Raw genomic sequence first — 26,758 nt, 5'->3', positions numbered from 1 at the left:
AATTCAGATTGCTAGTATTGCTAGTTTAGGATTTTTGCATCTATGTTTATCAGTGACGCATGTGTGCATGATAAGTTGCTTCAGTTGTGTCCAACTGTTTTTGATCCTATGCACAATAGCCCACCAGGCTCCTCTATCCATGGGGTTCCCCAGGCAAGAATGGTGGAAGGTTGCCATGCTCTCCTTTCACGGATCTTCCTGACCCAAGGATCCAACCCACGTCTCTTAGGTCTCCTGCATTGGCAGGTGGGGTCTTTTCCACTAGTGCTATCAGTGATATTGGCCTGTAATTTTTTTTTGTATATGTTTTTCTGATTTTGATATCAGGGTGATGATGGCCTCATAGAATGAATTTGGAAGTTTCCTATCTTCTGCATTTTTTTTTAGAAAAACTTTGAGAAGGATGGATTTTAACCCTTCTCTACATGTTTGATATAATTCACCTGATGTGAAAACCTTAGGTCCTGGACTTTTGTTTGTTGAGAGTTTTTCAATCATAGTTTCAATTTCAGTACTTGTGAGTCATCTGTCCATATTTTTTATTTCTTCTTGGTTCAATCTTGGGAGACTGTACCTTTCTAAAAATTTGTCCATTTCTTCAAGGTTGTCCTTTTTATAGGCATACAGTTTTCTCATATTAGTCTCTTATGATCCTTGATATTTCTGTGGATCAATTATAACTTCTCCATTTTCATTTCAAATTGTTTGAGTCCTCTCCCTTTTTTTCTCGATGAATCTGGCTAAAAGTTTATCCATTTTGTTTATCTTTTCAAGGAACAAGATTTTAGTTTCATTGATCTTTCCAGTTGTTTTCTTTGTCTCTACTTCATTTATTTCTGCTCTAATCTTTATGATTTCTTTCCTTCTGTTAACTTTAGGGATTTTTTTGTTCTTTTTTCTCTGGTTGTTTTAGGTGTAAAGTTAGGTTGTTTGAGATTTTTCTTGTTTCTTGAGGTAAGATTTTATAAATTTCCCTCTTAGAACTGCTTTTGCTGCACCCCATAGGTTTTGGACTATTGCACTTTCATTTTCATTTGTCTCTAGGTATTTTTAAATTCCTCTTTGATTCTTTCAGTGACCCATTTGTTGCTTAGTAACATATTGTTTAACTGCCATGTGTTTGGTTTCTTATAATTTTTCCTAGCAGTTTATTTCTAATCTCCTAGCGTTGTAGTCTATAAAGAGTCTTGATATCATTTCAATTTTTTTAAATTTGCCAAGGCTCATCTTTGTTTATTTGCATTTTATTGCATTTTATCAATGAAAATAGTTATTTGATGGAATCTTTAGAATTTTCTTTAGATAAAATAATATCATCCTCAAATGTGGTAGTTTTACTTTTCCCTTTCCAATTTAGATGCATTTTATTTATTTTTCTTGCTCTGGCTAAGACTTCCAGTTTTATGTTTAATAAGAGTGATGAGAGTGGGCATCCTTTTCTTACTCCTTTTCTTGAAGGGATAGCTTTCGGTTTTTCACCATTGAGTATGATGTTAGCTACACATGTATAATATGTAGTCTATGACCTTTACTATGTTGAAGTACTTCCTTCTATACCCATTTTTTTGAGAATTTTTATCATTTGTGAGTATTGAATCTTGTCAAATACTTTTTCAGCCTCTATTGAGATGATATTGTATTTGATTTGCTAATATTTTGAGATTTTTTTACATCCATGTTTACCAGGGATAATGGCCTGTAATTATGTGTGTGTGCATGTGTTGTCCTTGTTTGATTTTGGTATCAAGATAATGTTTGCCTTGTGAAATAAGTTAGGAAGTGTTCCCTCCTCTTTAATTTTTTAGAAAAACTTGAGGAAAATACATATTACATCACCTTTGAATGTTTGGTATAAACCACCTGGGAAGCTGTCTGGTCATGGACTTTTGATTATTAGAGGTTTTGTTTACTGTTTTAATCTCTGTATTAGTGATCAGTCTATTCAGATTTTTCTATTTCTTCATGACTTAGTCTTGGAAGATTGGGATTCAAAGAATTTGTCCATTTTTTCTAGGTTGGGCAATTTGTTGACATATACATTTTTTTGTTCATATCATTGTCTTACAATTATTTGTATTTCTGTGGTATCTGCTATTATTTCTGTTCTTTCATTTCTAATTTTATTTATCAGAGGCTTTTGCTTTTTTTTTTCTTAGTGTCTAGCTAAAGGTTTGTTAATATTTCTTTTCATCATTTCAAAGAATCAGCTCTTAGTTTCTTTGACCTTTTCCATTATCTTTTTGGTCTCTGTTTCAATTTACTTCCACTCTGATCTTTATTATTTCTTTTCTTGTACTGACTTTGGGCTTCATTTTTCCCCCTTTTTTTCTAGTTCATTTATGTGTAAGGTTAGATAGTTTCCAGATAGTTTCTTTGAGATTTATTATTTCTGTTTTAAAATGTTTCTTTCTTTCTTTATTATTTATTTTTGGTTGTGCTCAGTCTTCATTGCTGTGTGGACTTTTCTCTAGTTGAAGCAAGAGGGGGCAACTCTCTAGTTGCAGTGTACAGGCTTCTCATTTCAGTGGCTTCTCTTGTTGCTGACGTGGGCTCTAGGGCATTCAAGCTTCAGTAGTTGCAGCACTTGAGCTCAGTAGTTGTGGTTCCTGGACTTTAGAGTACAGGTGCAATAGTTGTGATGAATGGGCTTAGTTGCTCTGTGGCATGTGGGATCTTCCTAGACCAGAGATCAAACCTGTGTCCCTGCATTGGCAGGCAGATTCTTTACCACTAAACCACAAGGGAAACCCTAAATTTTATATCTTGGGGTAGCCTCTATTGCTATAATCTTCTCTCTAGTACCCCTTTTGCTGCATCTAATATATTTAATATGCCATGTTTTCACTTTTACTTGTCTTCAGGTAACTTTCAATGTCTATTTTGATTTATTTGTTATCTCAATAGTTGTTCAGTAGTATGTTTTTCATTCTCCACATATTTATAATTCTTAAAGATTCTTGTAGTTGATTACTAGTTTCATTCCACTATGATTGGAAAAGCTGCCTGATATGATTTCAATTTTCTTAAATTTATTGAGACTTGTTTTTTGTCCCAACATACAGTCTTTCCTTGAGAATGTTCAATGTGCACTTGAGAGGAACATATATTCTGCTACATTTATTTATTTATTTATTTTAATTTTTTATTTTTACTTTATTTTACTTTACACTACTGTATTGGTTTTGACATACATTGACATGAATCCACCACGGGTGTACATGCAATCCCAAACATGAACCCCCCTCCCACCTCCCTACCCACAACATCCCTCTGGGTCATCCCTGTGCACCAGCCCCAAGCATGCTGTATCCTGCATCAGACATAGACTGGCGATTCGATTCTTACATGATAGTATACATGTTTCAATGCCATTCTCCCAAATCATCCCACCCTCTCCTGGAATGTTTTGTACGAACCTATTAAGTCCATATGATCTACTGTTTCATTTAAGACTTCTGTTTCCTTGTTAACTTCCTGTATAGATGATCTATTAATTGATGTGAGGAGTTAAAGTCCCCTACAATTGCTGTGTTTCTCACTTTGTTGTTGTTGTTCAGTCACTAAATCATGTCCAACCTTTTGTGACACCATGGACTGCAGTGTGCCAGCTTTCCCTGTCCTTCACTATTTCCTGGAGTTTGCTCAAACTCATGTCCATTGAGTCAGTGATACCATCCAACCGGTTACCTCTTTCAATTTAAGCCTGAATCTTGCAATAAGGAGCTCATGATCTGAGCCACAGTCAGCCCCAGGTCTTGGTTTTGCTGAGTGTATAGAGCTTCTCCATCTTCAGCTGCAAAGAATATAATCAATCTGATTTATATATTAACCATCTGGTGATATCCATGTGTAGTATCTTCTCTTGTGCTATTGGAAGAGGGTGTTTGCTGTGACAAGTGTGTTCTCTTGGCAAAACTCTGTTAGCCTTTGCCCTGCTTCATTTTGTACTCTAAAGCCAAGCTTGCTTGTTACTCCAGGTATCTCTTGACGTCCTACTTTTGCATTCCAGTTCCCACTGATGAAAAGGACATCTCTTTTTGGTGTTAGTTCCAGAAGGTCTTGAAGGTCTTAATAGAACTGTTCAACTTCAGCTTCTTCATCATTAGTGGTTGGGGCATAGACTTGGATTATTGTGATGTTGACCACAAAGGATGAGATGGTTGGATGGCATCACTGACTAAATGGACATGAGTTTGAGCAAGATCTGGGAGATGGTGACGCCAGGGAAGCCTGGAGTGCTGCAGTCCACGGGGTTACAAAGTTCAGACACACCTGAGCAACTGAACAAAATCAGCAGCTGTGATGTTGAATGGTTTACCTTGGCAATGAACCAAGATCATTCTTTCATTTTTGACATTGCATCCATGTACTGCATTTCAGATTCTTTTGTTGACAATGAGGGCTACTCAAGTCCTGAGAAATCTATAAATGCTATGATTCTTTAGTTATGGTCATTTGATAGAGAATGGGGAGGGAGGGAACAAGTTGAGCTGGAGAGGCAGATAAAATTTATAGTAAGTCACGTTAAAGTCCAAGGTTAAACATAAATTACAAGGAAGTACAATTTGGTATAAATACCACTAAGCTGAAAAGGCTTAGTGAAGTCTCAGGTGTGACTTAGGCTCCAGAGTCTCTGAGACATGAATTTGAATCTTGACCCTGTTTCATCCTAGTTGTGGGACCTTGGAGAAGTCACAGCCTCTCTGAGCCCAGTTTTCTAACTTGTAAAATGAAGATATTTATGTGTATAAGATTGCTATAATGATGAAATGAGATACCTATATAGTTAGCACATAAGGAGTACTCAGTTTAAGGTAGCATTTGTTTTGATTTTACAGGAATCCAGTTACTAACTACATGATCTTAATGAGGTAAACTTCACTTCTCTGAGCCAGTTTTCTCAACTGTAAGTGAAGACAATGCCTATATTGCAAATGAGGTTTTTTTGGGTTTTTTTTTGTGGTTTTTTTTTTTTGGTGTTTAAATAAGATTAGGCATACAGAATTTATGGTAATATAATAGAAGTTCAAAAAATGGTAGTGCTACTGATTGGGTAACAGCCTCTTAGGAAATGGCAGGCATGGAAGATGGTAGATGTTTACTCTTCTATATTCTAGAGCTGATGAGAAGCCTCAAGCTCTAAATGTAGAGGTTATAAAAGAGCTCAGAGCTACTTTTTCCACCCTCAGCCTATTTCTGACCATGCCAAACACTCAGGAATAGGAGGACAATTGATAAGGGGAAGGGGCAAGGAAGGCTTCTTAGCCATCTTCCTCAAAGTCCAGCCTTTTGACAATCCTACCTCAAAATCCAGCCTTTTGACAATCCTACCCCAGGGAACTCTCCCTTAACTCATTTCTTTTGGCACCCAAGTTTGACCCTTTAGTGTGGATGCTGAGTTACAATACTCATGCTTATTTCTCATGAGTATGACTCATTCTTAAACTCAGTTTTAAGCCTCTGGATGGCAAAGTCTATGTCAAAACATTTTTTTGCATCTCCTGTGAGAGCATAAGGCTGGGCACAAAACCCCTCAAGAAACACTCAATAAATTGAATACCTTTCAGTTTATATTTTAGAATAACCCTCAAATTTGGATATATCATGTTTGTGTGTGTCACAGATGGCACAAATGGGGACTTCAAAAAGGAAAGCTTTTCCCACTGTCCTTCTAGTGGACTGAGCTACATTTTTCTTTTCTCAGTGAGTATTAAATAGCATCTACATGCAAGGCAATTTACTTGGGCCCTTGCTGAATAAAGAGAGGGATCTCACCTAGATCTAGCTCTCAGGTTGCTCCATCTTAATTGGGGAGGTAAAGCCAACAAAACAAAGAGCCCTGAATCAAAGTACAAGGTGATTAGTGCTGTAAGAGTGAGAGAAAGGAATTTGCAGCATATTAGGCTTCCAAAAGATATGAAACTTAAGTTGAATCTTGATGGATGATGCAAATTGCGGTATATAAGAAGAGGTAGAGGGCATCTTAAAAAGAGATTATTAATTGTATGATGTGTACATGGAACAAGAAGTAATACTATTTATGTGGACTATAGGATATGTGAAGAGGAATGGTGGAAAGGTAGACCAGAATGATCAGTTGAATTGAGACCAAAGAAGGTAATAAATTCCAGGTTTAAAAATGTTTGTGCATATACTGCAGATAACAGGGAGCTGTGAAATCTAAAACCAACTATTATCTAGCTAGCTATCTGATTAGGTACATGATCAGAACAGGGTTTTAGAGTAGCATATGAAGGTCAGCAGGGAAAGATATAGGCCTATAGACTTATATCATGGACCCATTGATCTGGAAAGCAGTCCAAGTCCACATTGTAAAGGTAGGGAAATGATCCATTCAAGGTCACACAGCAAGTTAGTTTTAGTATTAATACTGGAATCTAGGTCTCTCAACTCTTGGGTATTATTACTCTTCCCTCTCTGCCTGTTTGACTTGTGGCTTTGCTGTGACACATTAGAGGTAGGAGAGAACAACATTGGGGTCTTTCAACCAAGAAAGCCCTTTGCTACTATTCCGAAGTTTGACTTATAATGAAACATCAATTTGTAGCTCCCAATAAGGAGGCTGGCAGCTGAACTGGTGAATCCACCTGCAATGCAGGACACCATGGTTCAATTCCTGGGTGGGGGATATCCCCTGGAGAAGGGATAGGCTACTCACTCCAGTATTCTCAGGCTTCCCTAGTGGCTCAGATGGTAAAGAATCCACCTGCAATGTGGGAGACCTGGCTTTGATTGCAAAATTGGGAAGGTCCCCTGAAGTAGGGAGTGGCTACTCACTCCCTTATTCTGGCCTGGAGAATTCCATGGACAGAGGAGCCTGGCAGGCTACAGTACATGGGGTCACAAAGAGTCAGACATGACTTAGTGACTTTCACTTTCATAAAGAGCCTAGGAAGATGCAAGTCTAACGACATTTGTTTTCCAAGGCCTTAGGTAGATGTCTATTTGGATGTGCCTGCAACTGGTAAATGAATGGGGTGTCATCAGGGAGTGTCATCCAGTTCTCTCATCAAAGGAAATGATAGCCTTAGGGTGGACACAGCTTCAGGTAGAAATGTTTTCTGGCTCTGATTGAAGTGTATGCTTCCTATCCAGTACTCACTCCAGCAACCAGTAGAAATGGAACAGTGTTGTCAACTGTTATAATCTGATCTGCAGGTGAGCAAGCACCATCATGTGGCTAGAGGTTCTCAACTATGGCTATACATAGTGTCACTTGGGGAACTTTTAGAAAATATCCATACCCAGGTCATACCCTAATCAATTAAACTGGGATCTCTGTCTATTGCGTCTCCAGTACTATATAATTTCAATGTTCTCTATGTTTAGCCAGGGTTGAAAATCACTGGTACTTGTGACTACTTGGGCTTTGGAAAGTAGATAGACCAGGATCTATTGCCAATTAACTATGCAGTTACTTCTCATCTCTCTGTTTCTTCAGCTGTAGAACAGGTATAATACTTTATATCTTTCAGGGTTATGGTTAGTGTTAAATGAGAATATGTGCATAAGGGACTGAGTATAGTATCATAGTATCTAGAACAGAGCAGGTGTTCAATAAAAAATGGTAGCTAAATTTTTATTACTTATTTTATTACCATTATCATTATTGTTATCATTTATAACTTTTTCCTTTTTAATTTATTTTTTATTGAAGGATAATTGCTTTACAGAATTTTGTTGTTTTCTGTCAAACCTCAGCATGAATCAGCCATAGGAATACATATACCCTCTCCCATTGGAACCTTCCTCCTATCTCCCTCCCCATCCTATCCCTGTAGATTGATACAGAGCCCCTGTTTGAGTCTCCTGAGCCATACAGCAAATTCCCTTTGGATATGTATTTTACATATGGTAATGTAAGTTTCCATGTTACTCTTTCCATACATCTCGCCCTCTTTTCCCCTCTTCCCATGTCCACAGTCTATTCTCTATGTCTGTTTTCCCATTGCTGCCTTGTAAATAAATTCTTCAGTACCATTTTTCTAGATTCCATATATGTGCATTAAAATACGATATTTATCTTTCTCTTTCTGACTCACTTCACTTTTACTACTACTAACAACAAAACAGCAAACACTGAGAAAAACAGTGGATGCAGAAATAGGAGTTATAAGTCTCATTCCTCTCTCTACCACTTACCTAATTATGTGATCGTGGATGAGTGAGTTCACCTTTCCAAACCTTAGTTTACTTCTCTGTAAAATGGAGAAGATAAGACCCATCTACTATTCTTTCCTTACAAGCTTATTGTGAACATCAGTAGTTATCTGGAAGAGTACTTTGAATGGTATAACATTTTAGAAAAATTAGATTATTATTATTATTATTTTGGTCATTATTTAGCTACAATTTTGTGTACATGACCTGGTGCTAAGGGGAATGGTGTGTCCAGAAATGTAAGATACAGCCTAGATGGGGAGACAGAATTTCTCTGTGTGTGACTGAATAGTACTTGGCTCATATCACCATTAGAGCACAAATCATACTGTATTATCATTATCATTTTTTTCATATTTGTCTCCCTCACAAGAATGACTAGCTAGAGGAATGAAAAAACCCTACAGAGCAATATATGTACTTTATGAGCATTTACATAGATGGAAATTACCTATGCCAGGTGGAATGTTCAGAGGATTGAGATTTGAGCTGAGTGTTTAGGGGTGGTTTCAATACAGATCGGGCTTTCCTGGTGGCTCAGAGGGTAAAGCATCTGCCTGCAATGCGGGACACCCAGGTTTGATACTTGGATCAGGAAGATCCCCTGGAGAAGGAAATGGCAACCCACTCCAGTATTCTTGCCTGGAGAATCCCATGGACAGAGGAGCCTGGTAGGCTACAGTCCACGGGGTCGCAAAGAGTCAGACATGACTAAGCGACTTCACTTTCTTTCTTTTCTTTTTCTTTCAATACAGATCAAACATGAAAACAAGGGTATATATTGGACAAGAAGCAGGACAGAGTCTAACACTCACTTATCCCAGCTGTCAGCTAGGTACTCTCTATCAGCCATCTAATTTAGTTCTTACAACTACCTCATAAGGATACCCATTTCTCAGATGAATACCTTCATAGTCAAAGAGTTGAAATAACTGTCCAGGGTCTCACAGCTTAGAAATAGCAGAACAAGGCCTGAAAGCCAGATCTGCCCAACTGAAGACTCTGCTTTTCACACTGTACCATACTGTCTCATCTAGAAGTAAGAACCAAGGGATTGCTTTGATAGGGCCAGTTAGGAGACTGGTTTAACAAAAGTAGAGCTGGAGTTAAAGTCCAGTGTTAGTGCCTGGGATAATAATTTGGGACCAACTCATAGAAGGCCTTGAATTTTTGCTAGGGAGTTTGAACTTTATCCTGTACGTTTTGTAGCCACTGAGAAAATCTAGAAAAAATTTTTCAAATACTTAAGGATTATGGATAAAAGTTGATATTTTTTACATTTACCTTAAAAAGTTTTGTAGAAGAAAAATTGATTATCAGGGTTTACTGACAAAAACTGAGTGAATATCAAAATCTGATAACACCCTTGCACATGTGTCTATTTCCAGATGGGGTTCATCAGGCCATGAATATTTCTGTGGCCTTTTCTTCAGTTAATATTATTTTATATGAATACATTTTTCACCTAGCCCAAATCCTTGTTAGTTCATGCATAATATGTATTGGTTAAATGCCTGTAAGAATTTAATTATTTCCTTTGTGCTTGAGTCTGACTTTGTGCTATTAAGAAGCATGTTTTTGTGCTGATTGCTTATTTTTTCCTCTTGGGTTAATTTCTTTGGGTCTGTTCTTCAAAGTGGATCAACTGGATCAATGAGCATGAACTGTCTCATATGTATTATTTTGCATTTCATCCACATTGTTCCACAATTCTTGATGTCAGGCTATCTAGATAGAGTATACTGTATAGTGCCCACTGTATAAGCCCACTGTATAGTGCTACGAGCAATGTGTGCATGCATCTGTTTCAATATATTCCTGCCAGGACTGTTTTATTAAAAAAATTATGTGTATTTATTTTGTGCTGAGTCACATGGAGACTAGAGACATAGAGGTAGAAAGTTCAGTTAGGAGACTGCTACAATAGTCAAGGTTTAAGCGAAAAGAACTTGATATTTTGGTGATGATGACTATAACAAATTCATCATCAGATATTGACTAAGCACCTGCTATGTGTCAGTCACAATACTAAACATATTAGTGAAAAGTGAAAGTGAAGTCACTCAGTCGTGTCCAACTCTTTGCCACCCCATGGACTGTAGCCTATCAGGCTCCTCCATCCATGGGATTTTCCAAGCAAGAGTGCTAGAGTGGACTAGCCATTTCCTTCTCCAGGGGATCTTCCCTACTCAGGAATCGAGCCCGGGTCTCCTGCATTGCAGACACTTTACCATCTGAGCCAGTACCTAAGTAAATTCTCCCAGTGCCTCTGTAAGGTAATGTATTATTGGTCTTAATTATATTGTTGAAGAAACTGAGACTGAGCAAATTGATACCCTCAGTTCAATTCTGTTCAATCGTTCAGTCATGTCCAATTCTTTGCGACCCCATGTACTGCAGCATGCCAGGCTTCCCTGTCTATCACCAATTCCTGGAGCTTACTCAAACTCATGTCCATCTATTCAGTGATCAGATATTGACTAAGCACCTGCTATGTGTATTATTGGTCTTTATATAGTTGAAGAAACTGAGACTGAGCAAATTGATGCCCTAGGTGACACAAATATGAAATTTCAGAGCTGGAGTTCAAACATAGACTATCTAAAGGGATAGCTGCTAGAATAATTTTTTAATCCAGAGTTGTTAGCAACCAAAAAGAAATGGGGACCAAGAAAGGTGGCCAATATCACTGCAATATCAAGTATCTCCTGAGGAGTAGTGTTCAATTTGGCTAACTGTTCAAGTTCTTGTTGTTCTCTCTTCCAGGAGACTCTGACAGTTTCAGCAAAGTGCGGCCTCCGGGAGAAAAGCCAACCATCATCAGACCCCCAGTGAGGCCTCCAGACCCTCCTTGCCGGGCAACTACTTCCCAGAAACCAGAACCAAAGCCAGATGTTATGGCTGGCAATACAGGGGAAATCCCATCATCTGTGTAAGTAGGGCTGTTTTTCAACCTTGACCTAAAGCCCACCTTAAATCACTAAGAATGCTTTTAAGATTATCATTATGGTTATAAAGGGTGTACAATGCACAACCCTGGGGCATCATTCACTTCATAGTGAAAGGAACTGTCACAGACCAGCCCTGTTCAGAGTTTTCTACTGGGAGAGTTTCCTGAGAGTTTTCCTAAGCTGAAGTGTTTAAAACTTAATGCCTGATAGGACACCCATTTTTCTTAGTTGCCCTGACCTCTGTAGGGTAATAAGATTACCTGCTGCTTTCATGCTTCCTTGGCCTGGAAATTTTTTATCTTATTATTACTACTTGTTTTAAAAGTAATTTAATGAACAGACTTGTTCATTTTACTTGTACTTTAAGGCTTTTGTTAAAAAAGGCAAAGTATGATTTTAAAATTTTTCCAAAATGACTCTCATTCTCCAAAGAGCATCTTACAGGGTAAGAACAGAACTAATATCCAGCAGGTCTTTCTGAGGCTGGTTTGCAAGCCAAGAGACCAGGGATAGAGCAGCTAAGATGGGGCCACAGCACCTCTTAGGGACCAGCCTTGCTTGGCCACAAAACTAACTTAGCTGGCTTCTCCATAGCCAGTGCCTGGGACCCCTCTCAGTATCCTGCTTCCTGGTTTTCCTTTTTCTTGTGTTTATTGTCTCATAACTGTAAAATTGAGGAAGTAAGAAAATAAAAGCCTCTACCACTTGGACTGATTAGCTAAGTGTATTTATAAAATGCCAAAAACTATACTCTGAAACCAATAACTTGTTTTACTTATTTCTCCCAAGAGTAGCCTGAATGCATATCATACTTAGACCATTCTGAACTAAGGGGAAGCAGAAAGTATCAGCCATAGCCTTGGGAGTGCCTATGGTGTCTGAGCCATTTCACATTCTGATATGTAGATTTTCCCTCAGACCCAGATCCTTTGCAAGCTAAGGCAGAACGTGACATTCGTGGCCTGTCTGGTTCATATTTTATTCTCATTTCTATTGGCCATTGGTTTTCACACATATTTCAGAGCAGTTCATGGGACTTGGTTGACTTCTGTTTGCAGAGTGGCTTCCAGGACCAGATTCTTTGAAACAGCTTCCCGGAAAACAGGAAGGTAAGAGATGCACATGACAGAACTCAACCAAATCACTTTTTAATAAATGCATCATGAGTGTGTCATTTACTGTCTTGACATTCTCCTTTTCTGTTTCCTGTAGCTCTGTCTCTGTCTGACTGTGTTTGTTCCTTTCTCTCCCTCAACACTGTCTTTCTGTCTCCCCAATCTTAACTTGTGTTTCTGCCTTTTCCCTATACCTGTGTGTCTCTCTGCCTATGTCACTCTTACCTATTTGTTTCTTTTGCACTATTTCTTTCTCTGTCTCTGTAATTCTCAGTCTCTTTCTCTCTCTTTGTGTTTTTCTACTTATGTCTCTGTTTATTTGTCTCTCAGTTTCCCTATCTCTTTGACTCTTTCTGTCTCTCTCCCCATGTCTCTTTCTTTGTCTATCTCTGTATTTGTTGTCTCTGCTCCTCTGACTCTGTTTTTCAATCTCTCTCTCTCTCTCTCTCTCTCTCTCTCTCTCTCTCTCTCTCTCTCACACACACACACACACACAGAGTACTCACATGCCAAGTGGTATTGCAAAAATATTATGCTCATTGTAGGTCTTTTTTTGTTAGTTTGCTTATTTAGATCCTATTTTATTCTAAAAGGGCAACTGATAGAAATATATAGAGTGCAATATTCTAACATAAATGGCCTTAGAATGAGCATAGTCCTGATTTCAGAGGTAAGCATTAGACTTAGGTGACTGTTTTCAAACTGGCTGCACATATAAATCACCTGGAAATTTTTGAGGGAAAAAAAAATGAACACAGATTCCTGCCTTCCACTCTAGACTCATTAAAACAGAATCTCCAGGAGTAGCTCCTGGGAATCTAGGTTTTTACATTTCTTTCCTTTCTTCTTTCCAATTAATTTGTTTTTAAAATTCTTCAAATGCTAGTATAGACTTTCCAAGGCCTATCATTTGGGACCCTTTAGATTGGAACACTTGGAGAAATGATTGCTTATCCTTCAGGGACTCTTCTGTGAGTTCACTTAGTGTTGCTTATCAGAGAGATCAAAATTGTGTTTCCTGGTGGGTGATAGGAGTGTAACTCTTCTGGGTGTTCAATTAAAAGCAGAGTAATATGCCTTTACCAGCACTGGAGCTGGGATAGGTTAGACATCATTTAGTTAAAACTGTGGGCCCTGACTCACCAGGACATGATTCTGAATAGCAGGCCACTGAAATTCTGCTTGGCAGTCAGTCACATGGAACTCTAGTCTAGACCAAATTCTCCTTAGACAATAATTTACCATTTATTCTACCATAACAGATGAAAGCGAGGTCAAAGCCCTAGATTTCTCCTACTGATATAATGAAGATAAAGTTTTTACCTAGAATATTTTTTGAAGCAGGCTTAATCAGATAGGCTTGAGGGGGGGAAAGAAAAACAGAAAGAGACACCTTAATATTCTTAAAGCATCTGCCTATAAGCAGGACTATTTACTACTTCTGGGTAGTCCTTCCTCCCTCCATAGGATAAGCCATATGATAAATAAATACCAGGAAAATAGAATAAAACAATCTTGAATTAATAGAATGAAGTGTGCATATCTAAAGGAAAGCTTTTTAGAGGTAGTGGTATCTGAGATGAAGCTTGAAAGATGGGTAGAATACACTGAAAATGAGAACTATTGTTCTGTAGTCTTGAACAGGGAACCAAGGCATTGAGCTGTATATGTACTAGGCATGAACAAAGTCCAGTAGAATCTTTAAGGCAGCTTGATTTCTAATAGGGAAACTATAGCCAAACTGATGTTGAAAATGTGGAAAGATTGGTAACCATTGCCTAGGCTTTGTCATAGTGCTCAGAGAAGTCTTGAACCAACTGCAAAATAGGGTACTATGGCCAAAGCAGGCACTTCAGGATGGAGGATGACCCTACCAGTCCTATATTCAGGCCTCTGGAACCTAAATTTAATCCTCTTCCTTATCCCCAGATTCTATCTTGGCAGGAGTGTGTAAGACCAAGGTGGGTACACCAGTCCTCCAATATGTCATGAGTCACCTTCCTAGGTACCTACAGAGTCCTCCCATTCAGCATCCACATGACAAAAGCACCCCTTCCATCTAGACCCGTTTTTAAAAAGTAATTTATTTTAATTGTAGGCTAATTACTTTATAATATTGTAGTGGGTTTTGCCATAAACTGACATGAATCAGTCACAGGTGTACATATGTCCCCCCCATGCTGAACCCCCCACCCTTCTCTCTCCCCATCCCACCCCTCTGGGTTTTCCCAGTGCAACAGCTTTGAGTGCCCTGTTTCATGCATTGAACTTGGACTGGTGATCTATTTCACATATGGTAATATACATGTTTCAGTGCTATTCTCTCAGATTATCTCACCCTTGCCTTCTTCCACAGAGTCCAAAAGTCTGTTCTTTATATCTGTGTCTCTCTTGCTGTCTCGCATATAGGGCCATCATTACCATCTTTCTAAATTCCATATATATGTGTTAATATACTGTATTGGTGTTTTTCTTTCTGACCCCAGTTTTGTAACCACTATTTTCATCAGTGCACCTACATGCTGGCTGCTGGTCAAAATTCTTAGACTAGCCACAGTCAATCTCATCTCATCACTAATGAAAATGATAATCTATTTAACCTTTGCTGTGCCCCCTTTTGCCTCCAATTTGTACACCTGACTATATGTAACCTGATATTTGAATGACCTCACTTTTCATTTATCTCCCATATACAACAATTTAAAAATTAAAAAACTCAAGAGAAAGGAGGGGGAAATATTTCAGTAAGGCAGAACCACTTATTCAACACAAGTTCACACAGAGCTTAGTGTTCCACTTTGGCTGGAATGTGGGGTTGAGGGCAAGAAGCTCAGCTGGAAGTGAGGCCAGGAAGATGGATTGGGGCCAGATTGTAAAGGCCTTATATAACATACCAAGGAGTTCAGTCTTTATTCCCTAGTCATTATGGAGAGCTTAAAAGCTTAAAAAATGACAATGCATATTCTAATCTGCATGAATTATTTTGAAAGGCACACACATTCTGTTGGTAATGAGGAAGATAGGAGAGTAAAACCTGAAGGCAGTGAGACCAATTAGGAGGCTAATCATCATGGCAAGAGTTGATGAGGTCTTGATATATGGCATTGTTAGCAGGAATAGAATGAAAGGATAGATTTGAGGTAGACTCAGTAAGACCTTAATGACTTTTCAAATATGGAACATTGGAGAAGGATTAAGAGAGAAAAAATCTAACTTGGATAGCTGGGTAGATGGTAGCAATAGTTAATCATGGTGGAACAGGTTTTGTGGAAAACTTTCTCTGATCAAGTTTGGACACTGTGTATGAAGATTCTGTGTGACATCCAGATAGTAATGACCAATGGGTAACTACAACTTAGACTAGTAATTGGTACTGGACCTACATACATTTAGGGGTAGAATTATTGAGTACAGACACTGTACAAATTTATTCACTACATATACTACAATATGAATAGTATCCTTTGGGGTGGGAGTGGGGTCTCAGTGCTTGATGGGAATTGAAATCATGAATGGGAATAAGATCACTCAGGGAGTAGGTATAAATAGACTCAAGAGAGAGGAGAAAAACAATGTTGAGAACATAGCCCTGGGACCAGCTATTGTCTGGGATTTTCTGCCCACATTATATGGACCTTAATTCTCCAGGGTTTTCTCTTTCCTCCAACCATCTCTAAACAAGGTGACCATAGGACTGATCTAAAGACATCAAGAGGCCAGGCAAAGCTTGTTTGGTCTCTGAGGCAAAGGAAGATTCATGTTTCATAGAAGGTATTTGCCTTTCCTCTTTGCCCTTCTCTCATTGGAGATAATCATAGAATGTAGTCTTTGGTCTTAGGGCAATTTCTCTGGTCTCCCCTAGCCTCCCATTGTATGACACTCAAAGGATTGTGGTAGCACCTGAAAGATGTTTTTGTGTCTGGGACACTGGGCTCTCTAAATCTGCTAGAAAGGTAGCCTAACCTGTAAGCATGGAGTGAGATGTTTTGAAATATCTGGATGGAATCACTTCCTAATTTTTCAAATGGCCTGATTGTCACTGTCTTGGAAGGGTTACCCACCCACTTGTTTTGCCTTTCCAGTTCTGATTTCTAGAGTCTTAGTGAAATGTCTTTCATCCTTTACCCGCAGTTCTCAAGGCAGACTTCCTGGAGATGAGAGTTGAGGCCTCAGGTATGTAGTATCCTCTTCTGATTACAAAACCTTGTTACACATATGCCTTCTTTTATGAGATCTGAGTTTTTGAGAACTGGAATGCCATGTAGGTCCAGAGGGTGGGAATTCACCTCTGTGGCTCAGTTTACTACTTTGTAATTACATGACCCTTATACTTACTGTCATTTAATACTGAGGTTCTCTGTTTTTAAGTTTACTTTTTCTTTCTTTCTCTCTCAGCCAAACTACAGTATAATTTTATGAATTGCCTTTGAATCAAGGTCATTAGAAATCTTAGGTTGTGATATTTGGGGCAATTACATTTCCTTTCCTGGGCCTCAATTTCCTAACATGTAAAATGAAACATTTGGAACCTTTTAATTCTGACATCCTTTAGGTCTGTAAGAATATCAGTAAACTCTCATTTGATATTTTGGTAAGTCCCAAGAGTCTACCTTAGTATTTGTAGAGGGATTTCATTCCTTCAGCCCAAATCTCTATTTCATACTCCTTGAACCTTCATCCTTAGTTCTTTATATATGTCAAATACAAAGCACTTTCACATCCATTAGCTCATTTAGTCCGTATCAAATGTCAGAAATAAGGAAGATAATATGTACTTTCACTAAACATATAAAGAAACTGAGGTTCAGAGGGGATACATAACTTACTAAGATCACCAGAGCCATGGAGATCATGGAAATTTCTTTCTCTGCCTAGAAGTTCTGATTGACAATCAGAGTGTTGGCATGATATAAACCAATACATGCATAAACAAGATCCAGGTATCTGTAGCAGAGCTTTCCATGTACTCCTCAGCCTTCCTTTTCTTCCTATCACTGCCGGTCCTCAGAGGTCTGTGGGTAGATAAGCTTTTTCTTATCAGCTCTCATGAAGGTAAAGTCCCAGTAAAAGTAAATCTGGAGTTATTGTAGGGCCATAAAGGCAGTGACCATTCGGCAAGGGGGGGGGGGGTAATCTCAGAGATATCAGGCTTCTATATCCCCTGTAGACTTTTTGAGGATTAGAGTTCAAGCTAAAGGCACAGGGTTTCCAGCCCTGATTATAGCACCATATTGGGCCTGGTCTATGGAATCTGAGTTATAAGGGCTTTTTCCAAGCCAGCTGCTGTTACTCAGCAGATTTGCTACCTACCACGAGAGGCCCTACTGCCCAGTGGCTATTAAGTGCTTAACCAATCATAGCTAATTCCTTACTCTCTTCTTTCCCTTTCAGGTTGTAAAATCCTTGGCCTCAGGGGACCCTTTCCAGGTTCTAGAAGGGTCTTCTTCAAATCCTTGTGTGCTGAAGAGCAGATTCTTCCTGTCCCTGCACCTTCAGGCTCTGGGAGGTTATAAAATAAGGGGCACATGTCCTATACACATTTATTTCTCCTTTGTATTCTCTCTTCATTCCCCTAGAAGGTCTATCTTGAGCTCCTATAAGACTGTGAATGGCTGAACTTCCTCAAGCCAGACTGCAGAAACCAAGCTGTCCACTGACCTGAGTCGAAGAGAGGAGCTCAGTTTTCAACTGTTTTCTGAACTTCCTGCCTCCTCAAAAGGCCATCTATCTCTGAAAGATTTGGGGCTAAAGATTGATCTTAGAAGTCTTACCCTAAACTAAAAATTACTTGAGTTGGGGCCATTGCTTACCTTGGAAGTAAGGGAGTAGGAATGTTTGCTGAACTTTGGAGGCTCTTACCATGTCTCTCTTACTGAAGATATGGACTTTAGTGCCAGTTTGGAGCTCTGGCATAGTACTACATTGCCAAGAATGCATCTGCTCCTATGGCCCAGACAGAAAGAGTAATGCTTCTATAATCCCTCCAATGTGGACTCAGGAAGGTGCCCTTCCTGCTTTTATATACTTAGGACAAATCTGCAAAGCATGTTTGGCATGTCAAAGCCTATGTCTGTTTGAATTATTCTTCTTCCTGCTTTGTCCTAACAGCTTCCTTTCCAAGCAATCAGAAAAAAACAAATGTTTAAAACAGTTCTTTTTTTTTAAAGGCAGACTGTGTTTGTTCTGTAGGAGTTCCATTTTGGGATCAAATGCTGGGGAAAATTGTTAAGATGGATAAAGGCCAGGTAGTTGTCATTGTTGTTTCATGTTTGCTTTTTGAAGATAAGCTCTTTTATCACCTGAAAGAAACAGTTCTTAACCCATTATCTATGGACTCAGGAACTTCATAAAGCCTCTGAAATGGTATGTAGACTTCCACAACAATGTACCTTTTCTGAGGAAATGGGCCATAACATTCTAGTGAATTGCAAATTGGATCTGTGACATAATAAAGATTAAGAACCACAGCCCTTGAGACAAAAGACTCTTTTTACAATTCCTAAAATAATTGATTAGAAAGGCCTTTCAGTATTATTTAGTCAAACTGCTTAGTTTACTATTGGGGAAACTGAGGCAGAGCAAGTTAGCAGCTGTGCCTAAACAAGATCCAATATCCCTACTCAAGGTTCTTTCAATTATACCATGCTTATCAAGCAAAGGGCCTCTTGATTGGTAGCTTTAGGGACCACCATTTTGAGAGTTTGGCTTTTGCCCTCTTTCTTGAGCCACATATACTTGCCACCAAATGGGACTTCCAGAACTAAGTTCCTGGTCTTCCTCATTTGATGTTTCAATCATTGAAAAGGAACTAAAGCACAATTAATTAGTGAAGTGAGTCAGAAATCTGACAAGTAGACATTTCTGATTCCTATTTATTGAAGAGAAGCTGCTGGAAAAAGTGTCACCACTTGTTTCCACACAGGTGCCTTGATTTAAGGATAGGTTTTAAGATAGCCTGTCTTTCAGTTCAGTTCAGTTGCTCAGTCATGTCTGACTCTTTGCGATCCCATGAACCGCAGCACACATGGCCTCCCTGTCCATCACCAACTCCCAGAGTTCACTCAAACTCATGTCCATCGAGTTGGTGATGCCATCCAGCCATCTCATCCTCTGTCGGATCTGTGTAATTATTGGGTTGGCCAAAAATTCATTCAGGTTTTTCCGTATGATGGTACAGAAAAACCCAAATGAACTTTTTGACCAGCCCAATATAATGTGGTCCAGTGTGAGAGAAAGGACTTTCCTATTGGACTCTTCTAGCAAGGCCCCACTAGTGCACTTACTATAGTACCGAGAAGAAGCCTAGACATGGGGAAAAGAGGAGGTGAGAGATGGGATGATGAGAAGAGAATGCACACATGCACTAACCAACTCTGAGATGCCTTTGGAACAGTGTTACTGAAAGGCAATAGCTACTTTCAAGATTTAACTCTGCTGCTGCTAAGTTACTTCAGTCGTGTCTGACTCTGTGCAACCCCGTAGACGGCAGCCCCCCAGGCTCACCCATCCCTGGGATTCTCCAGGCAAGAACACTAGAGTGGGCTGCCGTTTCCTTCTCCAATGCGTGAAAGTGAAAAGTGAAAGTGAAGTCACTCAGTTGTGTCCGACTTTTCGTGACCCCATGGACTGCAGCCTAACGGGCTCCTCCGCCCATGGGATTTTCCACGCAAGAGTACTGGAGTGGGTTGCCATTGTCTTCTCTGAGATTTAACTCTAAATATGGCTTATTGATGAGTTGGTGACATGTTTTCTGACATAAACACACTGAGAACGTTTGTGGAAATAATTTAGTAGAAATTTGACAACATTCTTAATGAAGGTGTACCCAAGTGGCCATATTGAACTCTCAGCTCTACCCAGTCTCAAAGGCCAAGTTGCTAAGAAACCAGGAGCACGTAAGCCAAGTGGCTACCATTCTACCTGCTGCTCACCCCCAAACAGAATCTCTGTGAGGCCTGGTGGACTCAGTCAGGAAGTACTCATTGAGCCCTAATCTCAGAGCTGTAGACTCTCTGCTCTGTTCCATTAGATGACTAACTAAACCAAGCAGGTATGCAGATTTTAGCCACAGAAGCGGTGTCCAGCCTCAGTACTTTTGAAGATATTAGAGATACAGTTCCACTGTGGTTTCCTTGGGGGGAATATTCCACAATCAATTTTTATTCCACCATAAATATTGAGAGATTATTGAGAACCAGAGAAAGTGAAAGTCACTCAGTTGTGTCCAACTCTTTGCGACCCCATGGACTGTACAGTCCATGGAATTCTCCAGGCCAGAATACTAGAATGGGTAACCTTTCCCTTCTCCAGGGGATCTTCCCAACCCAGGGATCGAACCCAGGTCTCCTGCATTGCAAACAGATTCTTTAGCAGCTGAGCCACAAGGGAAGCCCAAGAACCAGAGAAAGATACCACAATTCTAGTGGAATATGTGTCCCAAAAATGTGGCTGTGAGATTGCTATGTGTTTCCTTGGAAACAGATCAAGAACCTGGTCTAAAGTGTTGGGACCACCAGTCTGGCTGGAAGCCAAGAGCAGTGACTGGCTAGCTCTGTTCCTGCCCTGGGCTATACTCAAAGAATTACAAAGAATGAACCTCAGCATCTACCCTTTTGTTCTCTGATTTAAAGAGAAAAAGCTTCTGTGAGAAGAGATTGACTTGACCTGGGGTTGATGGATAGTCATTCAGAAGAGGCTACGGCAAGGGGGTGATAATTGAAGTGTGTCAACTATAGGAAATTATCTGCATACCTCAGTCAGGAGGCTAGAGAAACTGGCAATGTAAATCTTGAGCTGACAGTGATAGCATTTATTAAGCACCTACTAAGTGCTAGGTGCTCCATATACCTTATATCCTTTAGTCCCTACAACAACCATACAAGTGGGTACTATCCTCATCTTACAGATAAAGGATTTATGGCCCAGCAGGCTAAAATAACTGGCACAAGGTCACACAAGTAAAAAATTGTTATTCTAATGCGGATCTCTCTGATTCTGCACCCCATATTGTTTTCCTTTTGTAATATAAAGGCCATATTACTGGAGCTGACATGACTCTCTGACTCTTGCCTGATTAACAAAATATTGAAAGGCAAGCATTTGAGGGGAAGGAGGGAATGTAGGTCCAATTTACTGGGGAAAAAAAAAACTGGGCTGAAAGCGATTTCTGTTATGTTTCCTCCTCCCATTCAGTATGACCATTTCTTACGGTTTAAAAAAAAAATCATTTACTTTTACATTGTGACATGAAGGATTTGTTTTTTGTTGGTAGTTGTCAAATCCTTGGCTTAGCTGCTTTTCAAAGAAGAAAAGGCCCTTCTATATGTCTGTTACTTCCCCAAAGTTCTAGCATGTGCAGTGTCACCCTGAGACTGGTGACATCCATACATGTAGTTTGAGAAGATGAAATGATCTTGGTGCTTCTGCAATACTTGATGCCTTGGGATCAAATCCCTATTAAAGGTTTTCTCTGGTGATGGCAAAAATTAAGAGATGATTTAGAATAAAAAATATTATTGAATTTTTTCTTTAAAAAATATGAGGGATATTGTCCAGCCACTGAGGGACAAAACTCAGCATCCAAGTTGAGTAATAAGTGTTGTCATGTAGACTATTTCTAAAATAAGTTGCTATTATGTGAAAGAATCCTTCCCTTTTCAAGAAGTTCTTTAATGCTGTAATAACTAGAATAAATAAAGTAATGAAAAAGTACTTCTGTGACTAGAAAAATTGCTTTTGAGAGAATGTAGATCAATGATACTATGTTTAATGTAGCTGTCTCTAATGGCCTTGACATATTACAAGCCCAGAAAAAGCTTCAGAAGCATTTAAAAATTGCAGAGAAAAGCAAGATAACTTGAAGAGACGTTTTTGATGAAGAAAAGCCTCCATTTTCATAAGGAAAATAATCATTTGATACCAAGGAAATTAATAGATCCTAGAAAGATGCCTTTATGAAATACATGTGTAACATCAGAAGAAAAAGAATTAGATCCTGGAGTACATTCACATGACTTTTAATAAAGTATACAGACTGTCTAGTATTAATGGCCTCTATCTGCAGTTTGTCATGGAAACAATCTTTGAGCATATTATGCATGATCCAATCATTGTTCCTATTGTCTTCCATAATTCTAAGGAAATATATGGCCCAGAATCTGTTTGTACCTAGGGATCTCCATCTGCAGTCTATTTTGCACCAAGTCCAGTTATTCCTTAAGGCCTCACAACATCACTGTGTGAAAGCGATAGCCCCATTCTATAGATAAGAAAACTTGAGACTCAGGAAGATGAAAAATAATTTGCCCAATGTCATACAGTTAGGGATTGATTAAAAACCCAGCACTAGAAGCTACAGGAGCAATCCTGTTTCTAATATAGCACACTGCTCCAAGTGGTAATGGAATTCTGACAGTAAGTGGAGATGATGTTTAGAAATGAGACTAACAACATCTGCAAGTCTTGCTACTCAAAATAATGGTGCATAATCAGCCTCAGCATCAGTATTACCTGGGAACTTACGAGAAATACAGATTCCTGGGCCCCCTCCCAGACCTCTGACATCAGAAGTTGTATTTTAATAAGATATCCAGTAGATAACTATGCACATTAAAATTTGAGAAGCACAGATTGTAAGCCAAAGTAGGTTGAGGAAGGAGAGATCTTGGTGAGGTAAAGACCAAAAATGGTAGATAAGACTAATCTGGTATGTTGGAAATGTTTACAAAGATTATATCCATAGATGCCTGCTTCTTACATTGCTTTGTACATGGTCTTATACTTTGATGAAATATAAATGAAGTTTTTCTACTTCAAAGAATAGTGAAACCACCTTAAGACTGAAAGTTACCTGAGTTTCAAATCTCTGAGCATTAAAAGCAGTAGAAAGGCAAAATGGAGCATTGTAAAGAGTTCATTCAGGAGTGTTGGGGGTCCAGACTCACTCCTCACTGCCTGTTTGTAATGCTGAGCAAGTCTCCCCTAAATTATCTGCCTTTAAACCAGGTAGTCTCAAAAGGTATTTTCAGTCTTGACATTCAGTTATTCTCAGCTGTGGATTTTAACTACAGTCAAGAGATTAGTATCTTAGTTCACATGAGAAGGAGTATTCTGAGAGGAAATACCACAGTCATGACAAAGCTACGTTAATGGAAATTGCAAGAAACTGGGAGGAGCATGACTCTAGTTAACCGATTTGAAATTGGCAAGTATTTTAATTAATGTATAACCAAGGTATCCATATTCCTTTGAGAACCAGCTGCTTCAAACCACATACTTGGAAATCAACTCTTATATCCTGAATAGGGCATACTTAACAAAATTTAATAAAACTCCTCTAATTTGGGATGGGGGGGTAGTTTATTCGGGGTAGGAGAGACTTGTAAAAAAGAGAAGACTCTTGTTCATCCTCCAGCTGGCATCTCTCCAGGTGATTTTGATGCTCATTAGCTGAAAACAACTAGTTATAATCTAACCTCTTAAAATGGAGAAACAGACTCAGAGAGGAGAAGGAACTGATATAAGGTCACATGCCAAAGCCAATGGCAGAAAACAGGTGCTCAGTGTACCACCCCAAGGGCCTTTCAACTCTACTTTGTTTGGGTGACTAGTTTACCAGAATCAAGATCTCTGCTTCCAGCAGTAAGGCACACACTGGGAAGGATGAATATGCCTTCCATCTGAGTACTTTGCTTCCATCACATATTCACACCCATTTCTTTATTGAGGCTCAGAGAGATAACATAACTTGCCCAAGGTCACACAGATAGGAAATAGACTTGTACCTAGGTTTTCTGATTTCACCTATGCTGTACTACTTCTCTAGGAGAGAAGCAGCCCTCCAAACCCTCAGCACTTCTCCTGGGAAATGTCAGGAGCTCTAAGCTTTTAATTGCTTTAATCCAGTTGTTTCAAAACAGATCAATTTTTTCCCTACTGGAGAATATACTAACAGCTTTATAACTTGTAACTCTGCAGAGCACACTTATGTCCATCATTTTGTTCTCAGACCCATAAAGTATGTAAGATAGGTATTAAGCCCTCATTTGACATGTACAAAGTGAGGCACAAAACCACTGTATTAATTTTCTATTGCTGTTGTAACAAATGATGACAAACTTAGTAGCCCATCAGGCTCCTTTGTCCATGGAATTCTTCAAGCAAGAATACTGGAGTGGGGAGTCATTGGCTTCTCCAAGGGATCTTCCTAACCCAATGTAGGTCTCCTGCATTGCAGGCAGATTCATTACTGTGTGGGCCACCATCTGCTATATGCCAAATGTGAGCCTTAGTACTTTGCATGAGTTTACTGAATTTGTCCAGATAATATTCCTATAAGGTAAGTACTGGCATTAGCCTCATTTTACAGGTGAGAAAACTGAGGCACAGAATAGCTACATAATTTGCTCACATTCCCTAAGCCAGAAAAGGGTGAATTCAGGATTCAAATTCAGACTTTGTGCATGCGTGCTGAGTTGCTTCACTCATGTCCAACTCTATGCAACCCTATGGACTGTAGCCTGTCAGGCTCCTGTGTCCGTGGGATTCTCCAGGCAAGAATACTGGAGCAGGTTACCACGCCCTCCTCCAGGGAATCTTCCCAACCCAGGGATCAAACCCACATCACTTAACGTCTCCTGCAGTGGCAGGTGGTTTCTTTACCATTAGAGCCACCTGGGAAGCCCACAAACTGAGACCATTCCCTTAACTAAGTCCTTGTGTCTTCTATAAGACTGAGAAAATTCTCCTAGAGGAGATGTAAAAGTCAAATTAATGTCTCTTGCACCTTTAATGCTCTAAGCTTGCCCTCAGAGCCCTGGCATTCTGATAACCCAAGTCAGCACAGCTGAGTATCCTGAAGGAGTCAGAGACTTGCTGTGTTTTATGGGGTCAGTGGGGGCTTTCCATTGGCTCAGCAGTAAAGAATCTTCCTGCAATGCAGTAGATACAGGTTCAATCCCTGGGCCAGGAAGATCCCTGGAGGAGGGCATGGCAACCCACTCCAGTATTCTTGCCTGGAGAATCCCGTGGACAGAGGAGCCTGGCAGGCTACAGTCCATAGGGTCACAAAGAGTTGGACACAACTGAAGCAAATGAGCATGCATGCACACATGGAGCTGATGGAGTACAAAGCGAAGGTGCCCAACACTTTCTCAGAGACTGGAAGAAAAGGAGCGTGTCAGTCCAGGTAGGTGGGGTCTAGATGGGTTGGTCCAGGGACTTCCCTGTCAGCTCGGTGGCAAAGAATCCACCTGCAAATGAAGGAGGCATGGGTTCAATCCCTGATCTGGGAAGATCCTACATTCCACAGATCAACTAAGCCTGTGCACCACAACTACTGAGCCCATGCACCACAGCTACTAAAGGCTACACTCACTATAGCCTGTGCTTCACAACAAGAGAGGCCACCACAATGAGAGGCCTGCGTACCGCAACTAGAGAGTTGTCCCTGTTCACCGCAACTAGGGAAAAACCTTCCCAGCAACGAATACCCAGTACAGCAAAAATAAACTAATCTTTTTTCAAGAACAGATGGACCGTTACTACATGCAAGGCAGCAAAAGAGACAAAGATATAAAGAACAGACTTTTGGACTCTGTGGGAGAAAGCAATGGTAGGATGATTTGAGAGAATAGCATTGAAACTTTTATATTACCGTATGTACACTAGATAACCAGTTGCACATTCCATGCATGAAGCAGGGCACTCAAAACCAGTGCTCTAGGACAACCCAGAGGGATGGGGTGGGGAGGGAGGTGGAAAGCAGGCTTCAGGATGGGGTACACATGTGCATCCATGGCTGATTCATGTCGATGTATGGCAAAAACCATCACAATATTGTAAAGTAATTATTGTCCAATTAAAATAATTTAAGTTTGTTTTTTTTTTTAAGATGAGGCAGCCCCAGGAATATCCTCTGCAGAGTAATATTTCCACTGATTCCCCATGAGACAGGTGGGCCTCCCTGTTGTGGTGTGCATTCAAGTTGTGTCATTTCCTCTGAAACTCTATGAATACCATTTCTTGAAGACCCAGGCCCTGAGCATGCCCCTAAAAAGTGCCTGAAATTAAGGCTGCAACAAAGAGTTTTCCTGATTCTGGAGAACAGGGCTACACACTGACTTTCACTATACCTTACATTTCCCAGCATTTGACAAGACTGTGGTTACTAAGTTTCCACTCATATTGTCAGCCCTGGATTTATTCCTCTTATTTCTACTTCCTCAGTTATTTCCATCTAGGTACCATGATGCTGGCAGGTGCCACTCTACTGTAATTTCCAGAGCTATCATGATGTGAGGTAGGTAGGGTATGGACAACCTCAGTCCTGTCACTCACCTCTTCTCCACCCCTGCTACCATCCCTTAATACTCAGAATTCTGTCTCCTTTCTGAGCTTGAGATCTAGAGGGACTCAGTAGAAGTTGAGATCCTCTATTCTCCATGTCTCCTTTGCTAGCCCTGGCCTCTAAACCCCCTGAAAGGAACTCAAACACCATTATCCATATTCATG

The 26,758-nt window shown here is 39.7% G+C and overlaps 1 protein-coding gene across 42 annotated transcripts in view; it reads left to right on the top strand.

Moving 5' to 3' along the window:
* Window positions 1–26,758, top strand: part of OPHN1 (oligophrenin 1) — a 716,686-nt gene that overhangs the window by 595,232 nt on the left and 94,696 nt on the right. For 13 of the 42 annotated variants that reach the window (XM_060407324.1, XM_060407333.1, XM_060407317.1 and 10 more), the window contains 4 exons: window positions 10,948–11,113; window positions 12,191–12,241; window positions 16,379–16,420; window positions 17,639–21,958. In XM_060407324.1, the coding sequence (XP_060263307.1) occupies window positions 10,948–11,113; window positions 12,191–12,241; window positions 16,379–16,412 (251 nt within the window). In that variant the 3' untranslated portion in view covers window positions 16,413–16,420; window positions 17,639–21,958. Of the gene's footprint in view, window positions 1–10,947; window positions 11,114–12,154; window positions 12,242–16,378; window positions 16,421–17,638; window positions 21,959–26,758 lie in introns of those variants that run through there. The other 29 variants (XM_060407314.1, XM_060407304.1, XM_060407331.1 and 26 more) reach the window with 5 other exon arrangements.

Source organism: Ovis aries, chromosome X (genome assembly GCF_016772045.2).
Source record: "Ovis aries strain OAR_USU_Benz2616 breed Rambouillet chromosome X, ARS-UI_Ramb_v3.0, whole genome shotgun sequence".
NCBI classification, from domain to species: Eukaryota; Metazoa; Chordata; class Mammalia; order Artiodactyla; family Bovidae; genus Ovis; species Ovis aries.
This window is presented reverse-complemented; position numbering and strand designations above follow the sequence as displayed.